This window comes from Apodemus sylvaticus, chromosome 7, assembly GCF_947179515.1.
Source record: "Apodemus sylvaticus chromosome 7, mApoSyl1.1, whole genome shotgun sequence".
NCBI lineage: Eukaryota > Metazoa > Chordata > Mammalia > Rodentia > Muridae > Apodemus > Apodemus sylvaticus.
Window position 1 is genome coordinate 12,626,679 of NC_067478.1, and position 19,983 is coordinate 12,646,661.

The 19,983-nt window shown below is 44.3% G+C and overlaps 1 protein-coding gene across 1 annotated transcript in view; it reads right to left on the reverse strand.

The window, feature by feature from the left end:
• The window catches only part of Trank1 (tetratricopeptide repeat and ankyrin repeat containing 1), an 87,671-nt gene that overhangs the window by 11,006 nt on the left and 56,682 nt on the right, over positions 1 to 19,983 (reverse strand). The window contains exons 11-16 of the mRNA XM_052187091.1: positions 16,766 to 19,642; positions 11,238 to 11,437; positions 10,844 to 10,981; positions 6,524 to 6,667; positions 5,490 to 5,646; positions 1,751 to 1,839 (exon numbers count right to left, since the gene is read on the reverse strand). Coding sequence (XP_052043051.1) covers positions 1,751 to 1,839; positions 5,490 to 5,646; positions 6,524 to 6,667; positions 10,844 to 10,981; positions 11,238 to 11,437; positions 16,766 to 19,642 — 3,605 coding nt within the window. The remainder of the gene's footprint in view (positions 1 to 1,750; positions 1,840 to 5,489; positions 5,647 to 6,523; positions 6,668 to 10,843; positions 10,982 to 11,237; positions 11,438 to 16,765; positions 19,643 to 19,983) is intronic.

Consider the following 19,983-nt stretch of genomic DNA (forward strand, 5'->3'; position numbering starts at 1 on the left):
CATCTTGCCCTGCCAATCCCTCCCTGCTGCCTCCCTCCACCCTGACAAAAATATTTTGGTTTTATAGCAGCCAAATGTTTGGTACTTCTATCAATTTCTATTCATCAATTTCTAAGGCTAAATATTACTTTTTGAAAATAGCGTTCCGTACATGTAGCAGCATGGTTCTGTCCCTTCACCTCATGCCTCAGCACCCTCACTCCTCTGGCCTCTGCCACACTCCTTTGACTCCACCTTTGCTGCCTCTGCCCCTGAAGCCATGAGTCTGCCTGTCTCCTTGTCCTTCAGCGAAGGCTGTGTCTTATCAGTTTATTGTGTGCAGTGAGAATCCAGCAGGAGACGCACAGGGCTAATTCTAAGACCAGGCCTCCATGGACGGACATACTTTCTTCGAACCCTGGTATCATATGAACTAACTCAAACTGACCTACTCAAGGATCAGGGACAAGTTTTCCAAGAATTCAGTGAACCCCTCACCCCCATTATCAGAGCCAGGAACCAGCTAATCACCAGAAACAGAATAGTACAACTAAATGTAAGCTGAGTGTGGTCATACGGGCTGGGAGCAGCACAAATTACTTGTAATGAGCCTCAGTTTGGGTAGGAGGTATTTGTTGGGCAACAACAAGTGGCTGAAAACCCCAGATACGTGTTCTCTTCTGTGCACACAACCATTTCCCCTGTCATCACCACAGACAGAACTCTTCTAGGAATCCAGGCTAAGGAAACTTGAAGAGTTCTGTCTCTCAGGTATGTGAGACTGCAGACACCTCATGGCATGACTTTAATCAGTTCTGAATTGCAGCTCCAGGTTCTTCACCACTGCTTAGTTCCTTCACTCAGGCTTAACTTTATAGAATCCAATTATGAGGGTTGCTAGGCAACAGAATGAGCCCCACAGAGAAGGAAACCACTGTCTCATATTGTCTGTTAGTCATAGAAGCAAAGCCATGGACATCTTTCTGTGACCTTGGGGTGCATCAGTCAAGAAAGCCATCTGTCAACCCAGCCCAGCTGCTTTTAGCTGCAGACACGAGTACCCAGTCACCCAGGTACCCAGGCAGTCAGTTCCAGAATGTGCGATCTTTTAGGACTTTTTGCGGTGGTGGTGCTACCCACAGAATCCTCCTTCCTTTCTTGCCAGATGGTAAAATCTACTCTACATAAAGGGCTGAAGCTGTCAGGCAGGACTGCACTCCGAGATGACTTTGCAGAGATGGGGGCATGTGACCTAATACTGACCAGGAGAACTATGAGCAAGGCCACCAGGGGACTTTGGATCTAAAGTGAGATCCTAAAGAAGCAAGTGCCTGCCTTCACTCCTGTGGCACACTGCTGAAGCAGCCACTTGCAGATAGATACAAAGGGGAACACTCTAACAAGCTGCACAGACAAAGGGAAGAAATAAAACAAGATTGGGCCTCTGATGATTTTGTTGAGCTGCAAAAATCAATCAAGGAAATAAAAATAGGAGTGCTCCTTGACAGCGGACAGCCGTGACACTCTACCTGCCTATCAGTGTGTGCCAGCAATTAGCTGAAATGAAGAACTGCCCATGCCTACACTGACTGGGGAGGGAAAGGGACAGGGAGCTCTCCTCATGTCAGGACAAACTCAGAAGTGACAGGATCAGTGCCATCCTCACTGTGTCCTAGGCACCAGTGTGATCATGGGAAACGTTCCCACAGGCTCTGCCAAGGCCAGCAGTCACAAGCATCCCTCCCCCTTGGAGTGCGGCCCAGCTCCTTACCTTCCAGCACTGGTGCTTGGCATAGTAGTCTCCTTGTACGATCCACTCATCAGGAGTTGAGGTCTTAACGAACATGCTATCATCAAAGTCTACAACGAAAATGAAAAGCTCGTTGTTTCTCCAGGCAGTAGTCATTAATTTAGACATGTTTACCCTAAACTGTCTCCTCCCATATCCATTAAGTTCTTTATGAATTCTTTATCTCTACTGCTTCAATACTGGGTTTTATTTGGAGGCACGGGCTATTCCATGAAACCTTTAAAATGATCCTTAATCCAATCTCACTAATATCCTTGGAAGAGATAAGGACACACACACTCAAAAGTGCACCACGCAGAGCAAATACCATGTGAGGACACACTGAGAAGGTGTTGCTTGTCTGGAAGCCCAAGAGTGGCCTCAAAGGAACTAGCCCAGCCCACTCCTCGACCATGACTTGTATCATCTAGAGCTATGAGAAAGTGACTTCTCGTGGCGCTCATGCTGACTGTATGTATTCATGTATACAACAGCATATGTTTTAGCACAAGACGGGCCAGTGCAGGTTTCAGGAGGAGGAGGTGGAAGTGAGAAAAGGACATAATTTGCCTTTTAAATTCTGGTCCACTTTCCTTGTCTGTAGCTATGAAGTAGAAGACAGCAATTATTAATTCCTCCTTGAAAATCCAAAGCCAACTAGTTCTTGTGCTATTTGGATTCTGTTGGCGTTACATCTCAATAAACCTCATAGTGAACTGGAGATAGCATGAATTTAATAGTGCTTGGCTTAGCAAACTAGCACACTGGAGCCCTGGGCATTCCCTGCTGTGTGCGCACGGATGCCTGGCAGCTATGGCTCACTGTCACTAACCAGCCTGGTTGGAAATATTGTACTCATTTATTGCTAACTGAAGAAAAGACAAAAATTGAAAAGACAGTTTCTACTGAAGTGTATCAGCTGTGTATACCAGTGTGAAGCTAAACAAAGCCCATTTTTGTGCTTTAGCTGTCGATACTGTCCTCACAGCTGCAGACAATCTAGCACATTCCTATGGGTGGGCACACACTACTGTGACCATCTACTGTTTGTCCTTCTGTACAACCCTTCCTGTAGCTGCACCAGCCCTCTCCACCCATGGCCCTCAGAATGTCACCAGCAATGAGCATCGGTGCACAGCTCATGAAGTACCAGAGAAATGGTGAATGCCAAGACAATGACAGCAAGCCAGATCAAAGATAAAGGGCCCAGAGATGCCTGAAGTAAAAGGTACCAACTGGGGAAGTCAGGCAACCGTGTTCAGAAGGGGCAAACCCAGGTAGAGCTGCACAGTCGGCTCCAGCCCTGCGTCCTTCCAGTAGTCTGGGACATAGTGCAGCAAGGACTCTGCAACCCCAAATGCTGGCTCTCTATTCTGGGTGGGAGTTTATTCCCACAGCAAAACTCCACACCACACCTGAAGAGGATGAGACGACCATGGTAGAGAAGCCAAAATGTATCAGTACCACACTCAGCTCTCGCTCAGAGTTCTGGAGGGACAGACGCTCTGAAAGCATTTACTGTGCACAACCAGAGCTTGTGATTAACACCAACCTCGCTCTTGTGATCCTACTGCTGCTATACAAAAGAAACTGTCGTCCTTGAATACTGAATGTTGTAAATAAACTACCCATCTTAATCATCTCTTCCAGTGGTACCAGACCATATCTGGGGATTAAAAGGAGTATGTGTTACAGAATAAATTGGAAATTATATAACATGCCAAACTACTCCTTTTCCTTGTAGTGAGGAGGGAAACGCCCATGACGAGAAAGTCAGGCCTGAACAAGGACATGTTCAGATGGCAGGGTCCTTGAGAAAATGGGTTTTTAAAACCTTCAACTTTTCTCACCAATTTTTTTAACAACAGTTGGGTTCTAGGAAAAGAATGTTGCATCCCATTCCCCAATTGAACTATCAGCAATAACCAGAAATAGCCAAGCATTCAGCAAGCCTCTCTACAGTAGATAAGCCCTGCTTCTTCCCCAACCCTTAGAGAAATTAACCATAGTCTAGAGGAACCAACTTGTTTCGTTTAACTAGCTCCCAAGAAAGACAGATTCTTCTCCATAGAGGGAAGATTTTTTTTCCTTCAAGGTTATCTTACTCAGAGAACTTCGTTGTTTTATTAGCTAGTCTTTGTAATTTATGGTAATGATAATACATGATAATTTTGTAAGCCACTCTAATACTAATAGAGGATCTAAAAGAGAAGAAAATGATGTCCACATCTACTCAACAAATTCACATCCACAAAATCTATACAAAGTAAGCAATGCAAAGTCAGCATCAGTGCAGCAGCCATGCGAATGTATCTCCATGCATGCTCTGTGTCCAGACCCTCTCTCCATGGGGCTCCCTGTTACTCATAACGAGGAGTTGAAGAGATACAAAGAACTCCCTTGCTGTCTGAATTCTTGGGCTGTGTGCTCTGATATCAGAAACCCAACAGTGGACTGTCTGAACTCTCCCTGTGGTGGGTTAATGAGAATGGCCCCTATTGGCTCGCATGCTTGAGTGCTTGATCCCCCACTTAGTGGGAGTGTCTGCAGGGGATTAGGCGTGTCCTTGTTGGAAGAGGTAAGGGAATGGGCTTTGAGGTTTTCAGAAGCCCATGCTAGGCCTGTGTCCCTGTCCGCCTGTTGCCATCTCCTGTGGACCAGAATGTAAAACCCTCAATTCCTACACTGCACTATGCCTGACTGGTTCCCACCACGATGATCACTGACTGGTCCTTTAAAACCGTAAGCAAGTCCACGTGATGGCAGTGACTGTGCTTCAGCTGTCCACTGAGAGCTAACAAGCAGGCTGAGGACAGGATGATGAGCCTATGTCCAACTGTGCCCATATATGAATATGCTCTAAGGGGTTTACACTGGTTTGGGAAGAACACAAAACTAAGCTAATTTTTAACTTATTATTGTATGTATATTATATGTACATAAACCTAGAGAAGCTCTCTTGGTCATGTGTCTCTTCATCAAACAATAACTAAGATACTCACAAACCTAATTCTTAATGTACTGGTATGGCAAATGAGTTTGGTTTAACAGTTATAGGGGACTCAAACCGATTTCATAAGCACATACAAATGTACATGTGAATGCTCTATTCTGCTATATGCTGATAGACATACATAGTTTTTATATTTGTATTAATATAAAGTTCTTTAAAATTAGGCCCTTCTACATTAGAAATCTATCTCAGCCTTTAATGATTTCCTGGTACTTTGCCCTTTCCCATACTGGACACTTAGGCTGCTGCTTTTATTTTCTTGTCATTATAACTAAAGCTATGCGATCTCCATTTTAATAAGCAATCTTAATCGAGTTACCCAAAAGCTTATAATAACTTGTATTATACTGCTATAGCCTAGTTCCTGCACCTCTTATCCAAACACTCACTTTTAAAGGACAGATAACAGACTTTCCCTGAAGTAGCAAGCTCTCCCAAATGCCTCACACTCTTTCCTAGACGCCTTTACATAAATAAGTTAATTTTTTCCTGAGAAAATCATGGAGGGGATACTATTAAACAAAACGAAACTCTAAAGCACTGGCAGGGAGCCTAGATCAGTGGGAGAGCACTTACTCAGGGCTCAGGCCAATCTTCAGCACTACAAAACAGGAAACATCAAAAACTGTGCCCTTTCTACATGACCCTTAGAACAGTAGAGAGACACATCTTTCCTCTGACAGCAAGAATACTGTAATGAGATCTTACCTTTATTTTCATCTGTCTTTACAACTTGGACAAAATCCCTCCTAATGAAGTACTTGAAGGCAGGAGCCCGCTTCTCTAGGTTTTCGTCGAAGATCCAGAGGTTGACCCGAGCCCGCGTGATGGCGGTATAGAGCTGTTTCAGCTCTCCGTTGAGGAGCTAACAAGAAGGTCGGACATGCTGATGAGCCGCGTGCCCACTGACAGAATGAATATGCTCTAATGGGTTTACTCTGGTTTGGGGAGAACACAAAACTAAGCTAATTTTTAACCTGCTTTATTTTTTATATGTGTATTGTATGTTTGCGTGTTGGCACACATGTACAGGTCACAAGACAACTTTGTTGAGTAAGTTCTCTCCTTCTCCTTGAATCATTCAGGAGGTGAACTCAGGTAGCTGGGTTTGCCTGGCATTTTGCCCACTGAGCCATCTCACTAGCCCACAAAAAGAAATTAAGTTTTAGAGGCTGGAGAATTGATTCTGCGATTAAGAGCACTAGCTGCTCTTGTAGAGACTGAATTCCATTTCAGGTCACGTAAGACCCCAGCAGGTAGCTCACAGACACAGCAGATCCAACATCCTCTTCCAGCTTCCACAGGACCCAAACACCCATAAATAAATAATAAAATAAACATTTTTTTATAAAATTAAGTTTTTAAAGAATTACTATAAACCTTTGAAGACACCAGGACCTCACGATTGCTGTGACTTGATTTTTAAAATTAAGACACTCATACCTTGTATAACAACTGTTATTACTACTAAACTAGTTCAGACACATTCTGTGATTTCATCAAATTTCTTAAGTAATGTTTAGTTCCAGAGGAACTAAATGACTGGAAGGCACTGCGTGGTCCAGTGCTATGCAGAAAGGGAGGAGGCAGCCGACACCACCTTTCCATCCCCACGCCCACTGCTGATGTAATGGAAGGACAGACAGCTGCAAGGAAAGCTCCGTTTTCCATCTCATCTACCCTCCAAGCCTTATTTGCTCTTTCCACACTAAATCACTTGTGGACAAATTGCACGTATTCACCTTGTACATTTCTGGGTTCACCATATGGGACCGAGCCTGAGAGGAACTTGATTTCTCCAAGGGAACGTCAACCAATGGCCAGTTTTCCTCTCTGGAGTCAGATGACGGTGTGAATGAGGAAATGATCTTCCATTCCTTGTAAGCCTGAACAACAACAACAAGTTGAAGAACAACAGAATTTGCTTTTAAAGTGCCTCCCAAGCTTCTTGGAGAACTGAGCCCCACCCAGAGGTGTGGAGCCTTCAACACAAACTGTATAGAGGGATACATCCCATGTCCTCAGATTAGGTGGGAAGAGATAAGGTTGCATAGGCATGGGTCAAAGAAGCTACCATGAAAATACTCCAACACTTAGATCAGATGGTTCAGAAGCCAGACATAGGTACCCAATATAGGCAAAAATGCTAAGGCCCCAGGGTGTTATGGTAATTCAAAGAATGTCAACAAATTCATAGACAGAGGGAACCATACTCCTTTTCATAATGTGGTTAGAAATGCCACATAAGGACAACATTTAAGACACAGGCAGCAGAATTATCTAAACTACTCAACTAAGAATGGAGAAAAAATCAGATATTGTATGCTAACATGATATAGGATAGACAAGACATATTAATAACTAAATTTTCTATTTACTAACTATCTGACCTTGAACACAATGTTCTTAATAGTGGATAATAGAACAACTCAAATTTATTGGTAAAGAAAAAGAGATAATCGATGTTGAGGGTTTAGTACTTGCTTTTAATTCCTTCCTTCCTTCCTTTACCCAAATCCCCAAAGCTAAGGTGCTTAGATGACTAGGGGATGGCAATTTTTCCTCTCAGCAGTGGCTCTCAAACTGTGAGTCACAACCCCTTTGGTGGGGGGACCTAAGACCATCAAAAAACAGAGATATTTACATTAAGATTCACAAGAGTAGCAAAAATAGTTATGAAGTAACAATAAAAATAGTTTTATGGTTGGGGAATCACCACAACATGAAGAATTGTATTAAAGGGTTGCATCATTAGGAAGGTTGAGAACCACTGCAAAGGGTCAGATATGCATGTTACATGTCTCTCACTGGTCAGTCTGCCTTAATACTAAAGATCCACAGGCAGGCAGCAGGTGAACGCATGGACATGCTTTATTCCAATAAAGCTATTGGTCAAAGTAAACTGAGTTTCATATAATTTCCATGTACCAAGAGATATTCTTCTTTGAGTTTTTTCTAACCATTCAAAAATGTAAAAATCTATTATTAATACCAAGATATGGGAAACAGCCGTGGGCTAGAATTGTTCAGCAGACTGCAGAACTGGTTTCTGACCGCAGCAAGGCTGATCTGCCCAGGTTTCATGTGGTACTTAAAATGGAACTCCCAGGAGTTTCTGATTTTATGTACCCCTGTATCTTCTAAGTGTAGCCACTTCATTCTCCAGCCTTTCCCCTTCATAAAGTGATGTAATTTGACATCTTTGTAGTGCTCAAGGATGCCCAAACCATGAAGTGGTTAGAGCTGATAGATGTTTGCGTTAAATTATTCTAACTACATGATTAAATGAAGTGAAATGACTAAAGTACTGTCTACTAAACATGGCTAGTTGGGTTATTATAAAAATCAATTATGGGATTCATTATCATACTCTAAAAAGTGATGTCAACCATAGGTGAAACCATTTGGATAGTTGAAAGGTTTAGAAAAACTCTTTAGGACATACTCATAACATTCTCTTTGCAAAGTTATTTAGCAAGCCGTTCAAGGAAAGCAGGTTAAAATACTGACATTTAAGAGGACTCTCTTGGTGGGCAAAGAGGCAAAAAGGGGGGAGGCTGACAAAGGAGCCAGAGGAACTAGATGCATTTTAAGATTATTTTAAGATTATTATTTCAAGATGAACACAGAAGAGGCTGTGTGTTTGTAGCAAGGATAACAGACCTGCAGCACTTGGGGCCATGAAAGGAGTTCCTTCTTCCAAGTAAAAGGCCTGCATTTCACAGCAAGTCTCCCACAAAGTTTGTGGGTTTCAAGGTTCCTGCCCCCCCCCATCCTTCTCCTATATGAGTGTGAAAGAAAGAATGTCCTCAGGACAGGGTGTAAATAGCAATCACTCTTCTAAATTCCCAAGGATAGTTTAGGCTGTCTGAGAAAGTAATTTCTCCACTAAGATGAAAAGACGTCCTGTAAGGGTCTGATATGGCCACTCCTTGGTTGGACTCCCAACTCTGACGACAACCTGGTCATTATGTGAATCGACAAGCAAAATAAATCCAGAGAGAACACAAGCAGTGTCCACCCATGCCCATGCATGCCCAGGTCCGAATGCCCACCCAAGCCCAAGTGCCAGATGTCCCAAGGCAGTGCTGCCTGGGACAGGAACAGGAACAAAGACAGACAATCTCCACCATCCTCATGTCAAACATCGATCACTGTTCAGAAACTTTCATCCAGCCACCTCCAAAGAAACTCAGTTCCAGACCACAGAGGGTGGGGAAGTCTGATCTGCCTTCCCTCTCTTTCCCAGCCCCCCTAATGCATTTCCTTTCCTTTTCTTGTAGCATTTTTTCTGGTCTGGAGATTGTAAAGGATGAATTGGGGGCATACTTTGCACCAGGGAACATACAATTGCATTACACCAGTAAGCACCATATAAAAATATTTAGTAGAGGTCTCCTCATGTACACAGACTAAAGCAAATACTATCAAAAGATTATGTTTAGGTGTTTGCTGCTTTTGTGTATTTCTGAATTTCACAAAGTCTGAGTCATTGGTGGGAGGACAGGGAGGAGCCTGTGCCGTTCCCAGTATCAGGTGAAAAGAGAACCGAGTTTTCTTTCAGAAGCAAAGCTCCCCCACATAGATCCTTACATCTTTGACCTTTGACTTTATCACTGGTATGTGCATACAAATGGCACTTAATAAAGGACAGGAACAACAAAGTCTTACCCCTTTCTCTTTCAGGAGAGCCTCAGTCCAACCATGACCAGTGGATGTGTTATTAGGAAAAAAAAGTTAGACCTCAGAGATGAAAATGGTAGCAGGGTTAATGAGCATGCATCTGTTTATTAACAAACCTACCGGGAAGGGCTGTACACAGAGATGGCAATGATAGATTTATTCATTGTGGAAAGTTCTGGAAGCCAATTCACAAGTGAGAGGGAAGGGAGGACAAAGGAAAAATACTTAGCGCCCAAAGCATTTCTTCAGATCCTGCTATGAATATTTTAACTATGGACAACTTACTTAACCCAGTAACCTCTGGCTTTATCTACAGAACAAAGGTAATAAAATTCCTTAGGGCCTCAGAGCATTGGTGGGATGAGACACTATATCTGAAAAGTCCCTTATAAAGGTAAGGCACCCTTTGCAGTACCAAACATAATTACTATTAAATCAAATATGGCATTTAAGAATGGTTTAAAAAACATAAGGAAGGATTCTATTTCAAGAGTCCTATCAGGGGTAAATTTTAAGGTATCAAAGCTAAAAGGTGCTCTAATTTAGGTGTAAAACAGCCTCTCCGAGTTTGTAACAGAAAATCTGCAGCAGGGACCAAAACACAGCAAGCTGTAGCACAAAGAAGACCCACAGCAGCGGGTCTGAGTCCCCACCGAACACAATCTAGTGAAAAGAAGCCAGTGGCGACAAGCCACAAGGCAATGGTCTTGAGTTAGTGGCTTATCCAACAGATAATTTAGAAATTAAAAAAAAAAAGAAGAAGAAGAAGAAAATCCATGGCAAGGACTCAGGAACCACACTAAGGTGATGGCTGGCACAGAAGCCACTGGGGAGGATCCAGGGACTCTGACTACTGTGTTGTACGTGTGTGAGCTGTGGGAGTGAAGCATGCCAAAGGGAACTGGGGACAGGGTGACTCTCTTGTCACCCACATTACCTGGTCCAGCAGGCCGTCACAAGCCTCACTGTCTTCCTGGAGTTGCCTTTCACCTGACTTTGCCCAGTTCTGCCCTTACAGGGTGGACATTGCTAACCATCCTCATGTATGGCTCTCCTTAGAACTTGTTCCAACTTAGACACCCCTGGGAGCCGATGATAACAGCAGTTAATGAAATCTGGCCTTGAGGACTGATCATTCAGAAAACATGAGTCTAAGCGAGCCAAGGATGTGTTCACGGAAAAGTAGCCCACAACAACTCAGAGCTATTCTCAGCCCCCACCCCATCGACCCCTAAACCTCACCCTAAGTGCAAGATTCTCTACCACAGACACAGGCACCTGTGACAAACTCTTAGCCTCAGCTCCAGCCTGTCCTCCGCAGAGCAGAGGTCCCACGGGCGCAGACCCGCACTGTGTGGGAAGAACCCAGTGGGACGCACCTCGGAATCAGTGAAAAGGTTGTAAAGGAGGACATCATCAAACTCCAGTCCTTTGGCCTCGTAAACAGTCATCACAAGAGCCAACCCCAGCTCTTCTGGAATTCTCTCCTTAGCCTTTTCATTGGCAACAAGAATCACCTGAAATAAAACAAGCCCAAATAATATCAGGTCCTATAAACACAAATAAAGGGAAGTTTTGTGTTTCCTTTGGAAACAAGTAATGGCTCTAAAGAGAATTGGCCAGGGCTGCCTTGTTCATCGAGGCCTAGGAAGACAGTTAATGGCCTCTCTCAAGCACATACTCATTCTGTATTAAGACCTTAGTAGCTCGCCTTCTTCATGACTTAGTCTTCAAATTGACTTATTTCAGAACACACAAACCCAAGAAGCTTACCTGGTGGGCACCAAATTCGATGGGCTGAGTTTTTCTTTTGTTCCCTCGCAGCAAAATTGCCAAGTCGCTCACACTACAAGATTCCAAGAGAGTTGGCTTAGGACCATCAAAAAGTCCAGAATCTCTTGGAAGGCGATCAAAGGATTCTGGGAAATAGAACTGAAGTAAGTCCACCACTCCAGATGCAAGATTGAGGATTCCTGGATGAAACAGAAAGCACTTGTCAGATACCATACAGCATGGCTGAGGTTTTGGTTGTTTTTCTTTTTCACGGGGAGCCAGTATATACCCCTGATGTAGGCGCAGTTTCCCGAGTTGTTGATTGGTTAAATAAAGACAACCGAAGCCAATCACTAGGCGAAATATATAGCAGAATTTCCAGGCAGGACAGGAAGAACGGGAAAGAGAGGATTGGGAGCAGGACCAGATGGTGAAGTGGGGGAAATAACTGTAGGTTTCTTGGGGAACCAATAGTTTGAAGCCTCTACAGACAACTGTAGAGACCAAGGAAGGTGGGGCAGAATATTCTTCGTCCAGCCTTTGAGTTTATCTGGTCAATTTTAAAATATAAAAGTCTCAAGTGTTTTCCTTCCACATGGCTAAAGGGAGCTAGGTAAGGTGGCCATTGAGGCACTGGGCAAGCAGCAAGTGGAGACCAGGAGCGCTAACACGGGAGCTGAGTGAAACTGGGGTGGTCATCGGTGGCTGTTCTCAGAGCATAGCTGGGAAGGCACTCCCAGCATTTGTGGGAAAAGAGTTAGCTAGGCAGACGGCTGCTAGTCCCAGAGCCTAACTGGAACTACCATGGCTTATTAAAATTACACGAAACAGATGGCATCCAACATGAGGTATGAACCCAGGACCCTGGGATTAAGAGACCCATGCTCTACCGACTGAGCTAACCAGGCTACCCTGACAGTATACTTTATTTCAAGCTTATATACAGTTCCCACTCAGTTAACAATGTTCATATTATCACTCTGGGTATAGTAGATGAAGACAGAAATGTGTTGTTGAACTTAGAGGGTTGATGGACGCTCAACTGCAACTCCTGATGATAAGAGAAAGATCTTTGCCTAAAGAACTCAAGGCAGACATGTCACTACAACTACAGGTACTAGAACGTCCATATAAATATGGTAAAAATATGGTGAGAAATCAAGACTCACTGCTTCCTCCCATTGGTCTCTGCAGCACTAGGAGCACCATTTCCATGGTAAGAGCATGAGGAATTGTTAACTGGAGACAACCAAGGCCTCTCTCATCCTTTTCCTCCAGGTTTACACAGCTGAAATAGCACTGGACAAAGGAAAGTTGTCGGAGCCAGAGAACAGACTTTGCAAAAAGCTTTTTTCCATCAGGTTTCGTTTCTTATCTATGCTCTAAAACAATGCTGACTAAAGTCTGAGATACAATAGTCACCCTCATAGAGAGCACTCCATGAAATCCTTACAAGAACCCAATGGGCCAGATGAAACTATGGAGATGTTACTAATGGATTCCAGCACCTGAGAAGTAACTAACCTCCTGTCAGTGACAGGATCAAGTCAGACTGAAGACCTATCTTCTTGGGTCTCTCTAGTTCCCTTAGAAGCCATCTGTCATTGCCTAATACCAGGTAGATTAAGGCAGGGCACTGAAAAACTGCATATGTTATCACAACAATTATCAAATAGTAAAGAGAAAATATATTACCTAATTTTTAATTATTACAAGTTTCTGATATACAGTAATAATGAACATAATTAGCAACTGCTATTCCTAAGAAAATCTGTTGTCGCAGTAGTTTCCTGTCAGTTAAGAACTAGCAATGGCCAAAAATTTATACTAATAAAGGAGCCCAAAAAGGGCATAAAAGTACTATGCTGAACAACTGGAATTCACTTAAATATTGTCCGGGAAACTAGGTAAGTAATTTTTGATATCATCATACATAGGGAATAAGGCAGGTCAACGTTGAAAAGGAAACATACACACACACACACACACACACACACACACTATTTGGATATATCTTTAATAAATATTGAAAAGATTAAGTAAAATAAACCATACAAAATTAAGTAAAATAAGCACATGTTGTATGTTTCTAGTCACATGAGACATCTGTGACAGGCAACACCATGGAAACAGAAGGATAAGTGACTAGAAAAAAAGCACTGAGGAATGGCTGCCTCAATGAATACGTTGGAGAAGGATCAAGGGAGACTCCCAACTTCAGCCTCTCTACACACCCACACATGTGCACCGATACACTTGTAGATATGCCTACACACACATACAACACATGAAAAGTGCAAAAGGAAAAAGGAAAGTGTTCAAGTGTGTATTATCTCCTAGTTGGCTTCTTTGAGAGAAAAGCTGTTTTAAGGACTGATGAATTATTAACCAAATGCTACTTGTTTTAAGCTGATAAAGTGTACTCATCTTTTCCTGGTGGTACTGGGCAAGTGTTAAGCATTGTTAAAATGCTGTTCTAGTCATTATTAGAGTTAACAGTAAGCTTTCTTTCTTTCTTTCTTTCTTTCTTTCTTTCTTTCTTTCTTTCTTTCTTTCTTTCTTTCTTTCTTTCTTTCTTTCTTTCTTTCTTTCCTTGTTTTTCTTGTTGAGACAGGATCTGCTCTGGCTAACCTGAAATTCATTATGTAAATCAGGCTGGCCTTGAACTCAAGGAGATCTGCCTGCCTCTGACTACAGAGTGCTGGAATTAAAAGTGTGTACCACCACACCCAGCATTAATAAATTCTTTAATGTCTTCTAAATAAGCAAAGAAGTTGGGAGGTGGGCGGTTTGATTCTCTAATTGGCAGCTGCTGGTCTCTCCCTTGCTGCCCTGGCCACCTTAAGCAAACCACCAGCAGAATCACCAGCACCAGCCATTTGGAATTCCATGAATGCTTGAGAAAACTATACAATGACAGCAGCCAACTGCCCCCACTCCTGGAGGCTTAGCTTCAGTCAGAAATCTTTCAAACAGCTTCTAAGAGACTTTTCTATCACAGGGGCTCAATAAACTCTAGATGTCCCTGCAACCATGTCCACTTACTCCAGAGGAAGAGTAACTCTCCCAGTGACCTAGCAGTGGGCTTCTGGGACTGGCACTAAAGAGACAACCTTTGTTTGCATTCAGAGCGTGCTGTGATTGGGACAAGCACTCCTTTTCTGGTAATGTAAGCAGGCTGATTGGCTTAAGTAGTTGAGAGACATCCTCCTGAGCAGCTTCCCTTCCATGGTGTCACAATATTAGGCACAATAAAAGGCAGAAGTGAGTGGCCTTCTCTCCTTTGCTTCACATCATCAGGCTGTACTGGTAACATAAAGAAAGCAGTAGTCAGTGGAGGCAGCAGAGTACCATGAGGGCGACAGCAGGAGAGAGGCCAGAACAGCAGCAAGGCAGATGATCAGATGACAGACAGCTGGCCAATGAAGAAGAGCCCGAGTTCAGCAGAGCAGCCAGGACAGGGGCAAGTGGGATGAAGTAACCAGAAAGACGGCAGAAAACTGAGATTGCAGAAGGATAAAGTCCATTAAAGAGCCAAAGAGACACTGCACGCCCAGGAGGCCTAGGACTCCAAAGAGCTATGAAACTTTTAGGGCCAGTGGCTTCAGAGACCCCGGGCCTGGGAGTTATCACACTGGCCATTGTCAAGAGCTGAGGAGTCTTGGTACCTAAGCCTACCTAAAGCTGCAACACCAAATGCAGCCAAGGGTAAACTGTTCCTGACTTAGCCTTGTTCCCTGAACAGTATTAACACAAGCAAACACACTACTATGGGAGGGGAAGTGAGGCCCTCTGAGTCCTACTGCTGGACTGCTGAGAGAGGGGAGTTAGTCTTCCTCAGGGATAAACCCTCTACTTGATTGTCTAAAACCTACTGATCAGCCCTGAAAACACACATATACAAACAATGTTTGGAACAGCCATCTCCACTGGAAATGGCAAAAATCATGAAGCCAGTACAGTTGTCCAACAGGTCCAGCAGCTGAGCCTCGTGCTGGGATCTCTGTCACTCTGTCTTGCACTTTTAGGTTTTGGTCCCTATGTGTCCCATTCTTGGGGACTTTATGTATTATGGTTCATTTTATGTCTTTTCCCAAGAAAATGACACCTGAGTCTATTTAGGAAAGTCCTAAATTTACTATCCCTTCTCCTTTTAGAGAAATAACTTTATCTGGCAAAGACGCTAGGAATTCCTTTCTGAAGCCATGCCACCAGTAACCTTCTTGGGACATCCATTCCTCATCAAACTCAAAACAGTATAACTGAAACAGAGGAAGCTTAGAGATGGCTGACAAACTGCAGCTGGTCAGGAGACTTGGTAATAAATCAAGGACTCCTTTTAGAATATGCTTAGGACTTTCTAAAACTGTAGTTTAAAGATAGATGCGCACACAGAGTTCACCCCTGGAGAGCTAGAACTCAGGAAATAAGATTGACCAAAATAACTTTTTCCTACTTAATAGAGTAGATGATGAAAGGATATAAGTAAAAGTAGCTAGGTATTAGTGTTTGCTATTCATAAAAAGACCAACTATTTTCTATTTGTCTGGAACACTTTAAAAGTGCAAATACTTCCAGCCTAAAAGCAGGCTGTCATGTAATAAATGTTTGCTTTGGTCATAAACCCAGACATGTAATGAAAAATCAAGCACATGTCCAGAGACAAAGTGATATCCTCTGTTCTTTTTGAAGAACCATGAATCTGTCTTTGCTCTGTAAAACTTCCATAAATAAGCAGCCTGATTGCGAGTCCTTCAGAGCTGCAGGCTCCCCCTGGCCACCGTGCCTGACTCACTCCTCCCTCACCAGATTCCTTATTTCCTCTCAGGAACCTGTCAACTTCTGGGGCTAGCCCCTGACAAACACTGAACAGACTGAGGTGTGTGTGTGTGTAACAATAATCATTAAATAAAAAGAGGCCATGAATTTGAGAGTGAGAAGGTACACTTGGGGAGTATAATCAGGGCAAAGTGATATACTTACATTTTAATTTACTTAAATTTCAAAGTAATAAAGAAAAAATTGACTTCCCAGGCCTACACTAGAGATGCAACATTTGTAGAGTTAAAGGTCCTACTACTTAATGCCAGCAGAACTTCTGTGCAAGTCCACAGTGCCACCTGCTGTGGTTCCTGCCTGCCTGCTGTCACTTCCTACTACTGTAAACATGCTGAGAGATACAAAAGCACAGGAAGAGCTTCTTGTCAGCAATAATTTCTATCGCATTAGCAAATGATGTCTGGCCAGATGACTAGTGCTAGTACAAAGGAGTGCTAGCAAAGGTTTACATAGCACTTTAAATGCTCCCCTAAATATCTCTTAAATCGTGTAAACTCCATGAATACACAGTCACTTAAGATTCATTTCTATCAAACTACCTCTTCAGTGATCTATTTACAGATGAGTGCTGGCAAAAATCATAAGTTTTTTGATCTTACTCATGAGTACATTAACTCTTCTAACACAAGACTCAGCCCAAGGCCAGTGTTCCAGCCCCTCCCCAGAAGGTGAGCCTAGGCCTGAGATACCTGAGTGAGATCTGTAATTCTGGTACAGCTGGTGGATCCTCTTGGGCTTTCGAACAGCACATTGCTTGTCTACTGTGTTTCTGCTGGCATAGTGGAAGAGAGAGAGCAGGTCACTGAAACGGAAGGCCACACCCTTCATGATGCTCTGGGCAGTGTCTCCAGTAAGGAACATGGCATTGGGGTCATTGATGCACTTCATCAGCAGGGCCAGCTCTGCTTGGGTGAAGTCCTGGATCTCATCACCATAGAGCTCATGGATGGACCAGGGGAGCACCTTGAGCTTCGACAGCCTCCAGGACAGGTTGTATAGGACATCTTCTTCATCAAAATACCCTTTCTGGGACCTGATCTGCTGATACATGCAGAAGAGGCTGTAGATCTCACTCCGATCTTCCTTGAAATTGGGGGATCGTTTCCTCCCTAATTTCTTATAGGCTTCTTCGGTCAGTCTCCCATGGGGACAACTAAGAGCCTCAAAAGAACCTTTCAGGAACGATTTTATTTCTTTCCAAATCAGTGCTGGGTTGTAGGAACTTCTCCCTTTGATCATTTTGGGCCATATCTCATTGGTGAACACCTCAAATGTCACATACACCCGGGGATCACTATCCCCTGTTTGCGTTTCTGTAGCTTTCTCCTCCTCACTGTAGTTCCCATCAGCCTCGACCTCTTCGTCGTCTTCTTCCCAGCTGGGGATGCTAAGCTCTTCCTGTGTGGACCATCCTACAATGCTTCTTTTTAAGCTTCCATCTTCATTTCTCAGGAAAAAAGGTTTTGGCAGAGAGGCATCGAGAAGGAGGAGAAGCTGCTTGGAAGTCACAAACAGAGGGAAGTTCTCGTCCCTCAGGTCCTGGAGCTTGTGGACGTTGGGGCCCAGCGGTTTATAGTGACTCGTGGCCTTGGTGGACTTGGAGAGCTCAATAAAGTTCCTCTGCACCTCCTGGCAAAGGACGTGGTTCTTGGTCACAAAGATCTGATGCAGATGCTCCAGCTGGTGCGGGTGGTCTGGCACACAGCCTTCTGCTACTTGGCTGTCCCCTGCTGGCTCCCCGGAGGCCCCTCCTGCGCAGGCTTCACTCTCTTGCTCCTCATCTACACCGTCCACTGTTTCCACTTTGATGGGGCCCTCCTCTTCCTCGTTTTCTTCTTCCTCCTGACCTGACCCCTCTTTTCCTGGCTCTGCTTCCAACCTTCTCTTTGGTAAGATCTGTTTGGATAGCAATGGGCTTCCTGCCTGCTCAGCTTTCTCCCAGTAAACATGGAATTTCTTCCAAAGCCTGTACAAGCAACAGGTTGTTTTCCCAGTGCCGCTCCGTCCGATGAGGATGATGGGCTCCAGAGGCTTGGGGTTGAGGTCAATCACGGCGTACTCCAGCTCGCCTACTCGGAACGGGTACTCCACCGTTGCTGTCATGTCATTGAGAATGTTTAAGGCCATGTTGGTGCTGAAGCTATGGAACTTCATGATGTTGTACTCTGTCTCCACAGCGCTGGCCGGAGGAAAGTACTCAGGATCTACCTGCTCCGTGCTCCTCTCAGCCTCTGTGTCTTCCACGTAGCAGCGGGGTATCCGCTTTTGGATTTTCATGTTAGCTGATACCTGGCCTTTGTTGATTCCCTTCAGCTTCTTTCGAAGGACACAAGACAAGCCCCGGGTGTAAGCACTGCAGATGGCCATGATGGAATCTGACAGCTTGCAGTGATCTAAGACAATATCCCAGATGCGGATGATTTCCGTGTAGACCCGCCCTGATTTTTCCAGGGAGTAGGTGTTGCGCTCCGTGCCCATGATTTTCTCAGAATTCTCACTGCACCGAGCAGAGAAGTCAATGGCAAGCTCCCACAGCATCCTGGCGCCTTTGTCTAGCTTCGCCTCAAAAAGCTGGATGTTTCCTTTCGAGTGCTTCAGCCGCTTCTGCAGGCCCTGGGTCCACTCACCATTTCCCAACTGCTGGATAGCAAGGATTATTTTCTTCTTTATAACTTTGGTCATAACCTTACTGGACAGCTTCTTCAGCATTTCTGAAGTACACTCAATCTCCCAGGTCATGTTATCAAAGTCTTGCAGACAGGCTTGAATCTCCTGCATGGTCCAGTTCTCCTGATTATCACTGGCTACTCCCAATCCGTTACCAACTGGAACAAGCTGTAAAGCACCTGGGCCTGCCTGATCGTGCCCATCCTCAGCCTCAGAGGCAACAGGGTCGTTTCCACTACAGCCAGAGCTCCCCATTGTCTGAGTTCTCTGGAGTTTTTCTTTCTTTCCTTCTGTTCCAGCTGCTACCTTGGGAGAGTCTCGCTGAGGATAGGCCTCTGGGAGAGACATATCCAACTCAACCTGCTGGATCAGAACTGTGATGTCCTGTACAAGGCGGTCTCTCAAAGAACGTGTCCTCATGGCTTCAGGCTCCTGCCTGGTCACCTGAGCATCAGGGAGAATCTCAGTGACTCCATTAGAAAGGGTTTTGTCAGCAGTACCACATGGCAAAGACTTGAAGGAAGTCTGTGACTTGAGCTGAGACATATGGCCAGGGGCAGAAGACCTGGAGAGCCTCCCCAGGTGAGCAGCAGGGTCTTGCCGGTTCTTCCGTCTGCTCTCGGTCAGCGCTTTGTTCCAAGCCAAAAGCAGAGCATCATTCTTCTTGATCCGGTGCCTAACGCCCTTTCCTGCTTTGTTCTTCAGGTTGAAGTTGATGTCGAACTTCACCAGCAGGTCTATCAGCTTCTTCGTACGCTTCAGCATGCCCTTCTGGAAGAGGAGATGCATCAACGTGTTCCCATCGCTGTCCTGGACGTTAGGATTAAGGTAGTGAAATTCGGTAGGGTTGGACAGGAACAAATCCAACAGGTGGCTGAGGAAGTTAAAGCCAATGTCCGCTGAAAGACACAAATGGAATCCTGTCAGCACAACGCCATTCTCCTCAGGGGACAGCAGACTCTGGCCAGTTTGAGGCATCATACAACACTGACCTCCAAAGATGGGATACTCATTAAATGACAAGGTTCTCAACCAAGGTAATTAGCCCCATTGGGAAATATGACCATGTGGTAGCAGTTTAGTTGTGACAATCAGAAGGGTATATTGGCAACCAGTAAGCAGAGGCCATGCACAAGATAGCCCTGTCAACAAATAATTGCTAGCCCAGCAATCAATGGAACCTCCTAAAATTACCTGATGATATGATAGCAAGATCCTCTAAGTCAGGATTCTTGAAAAC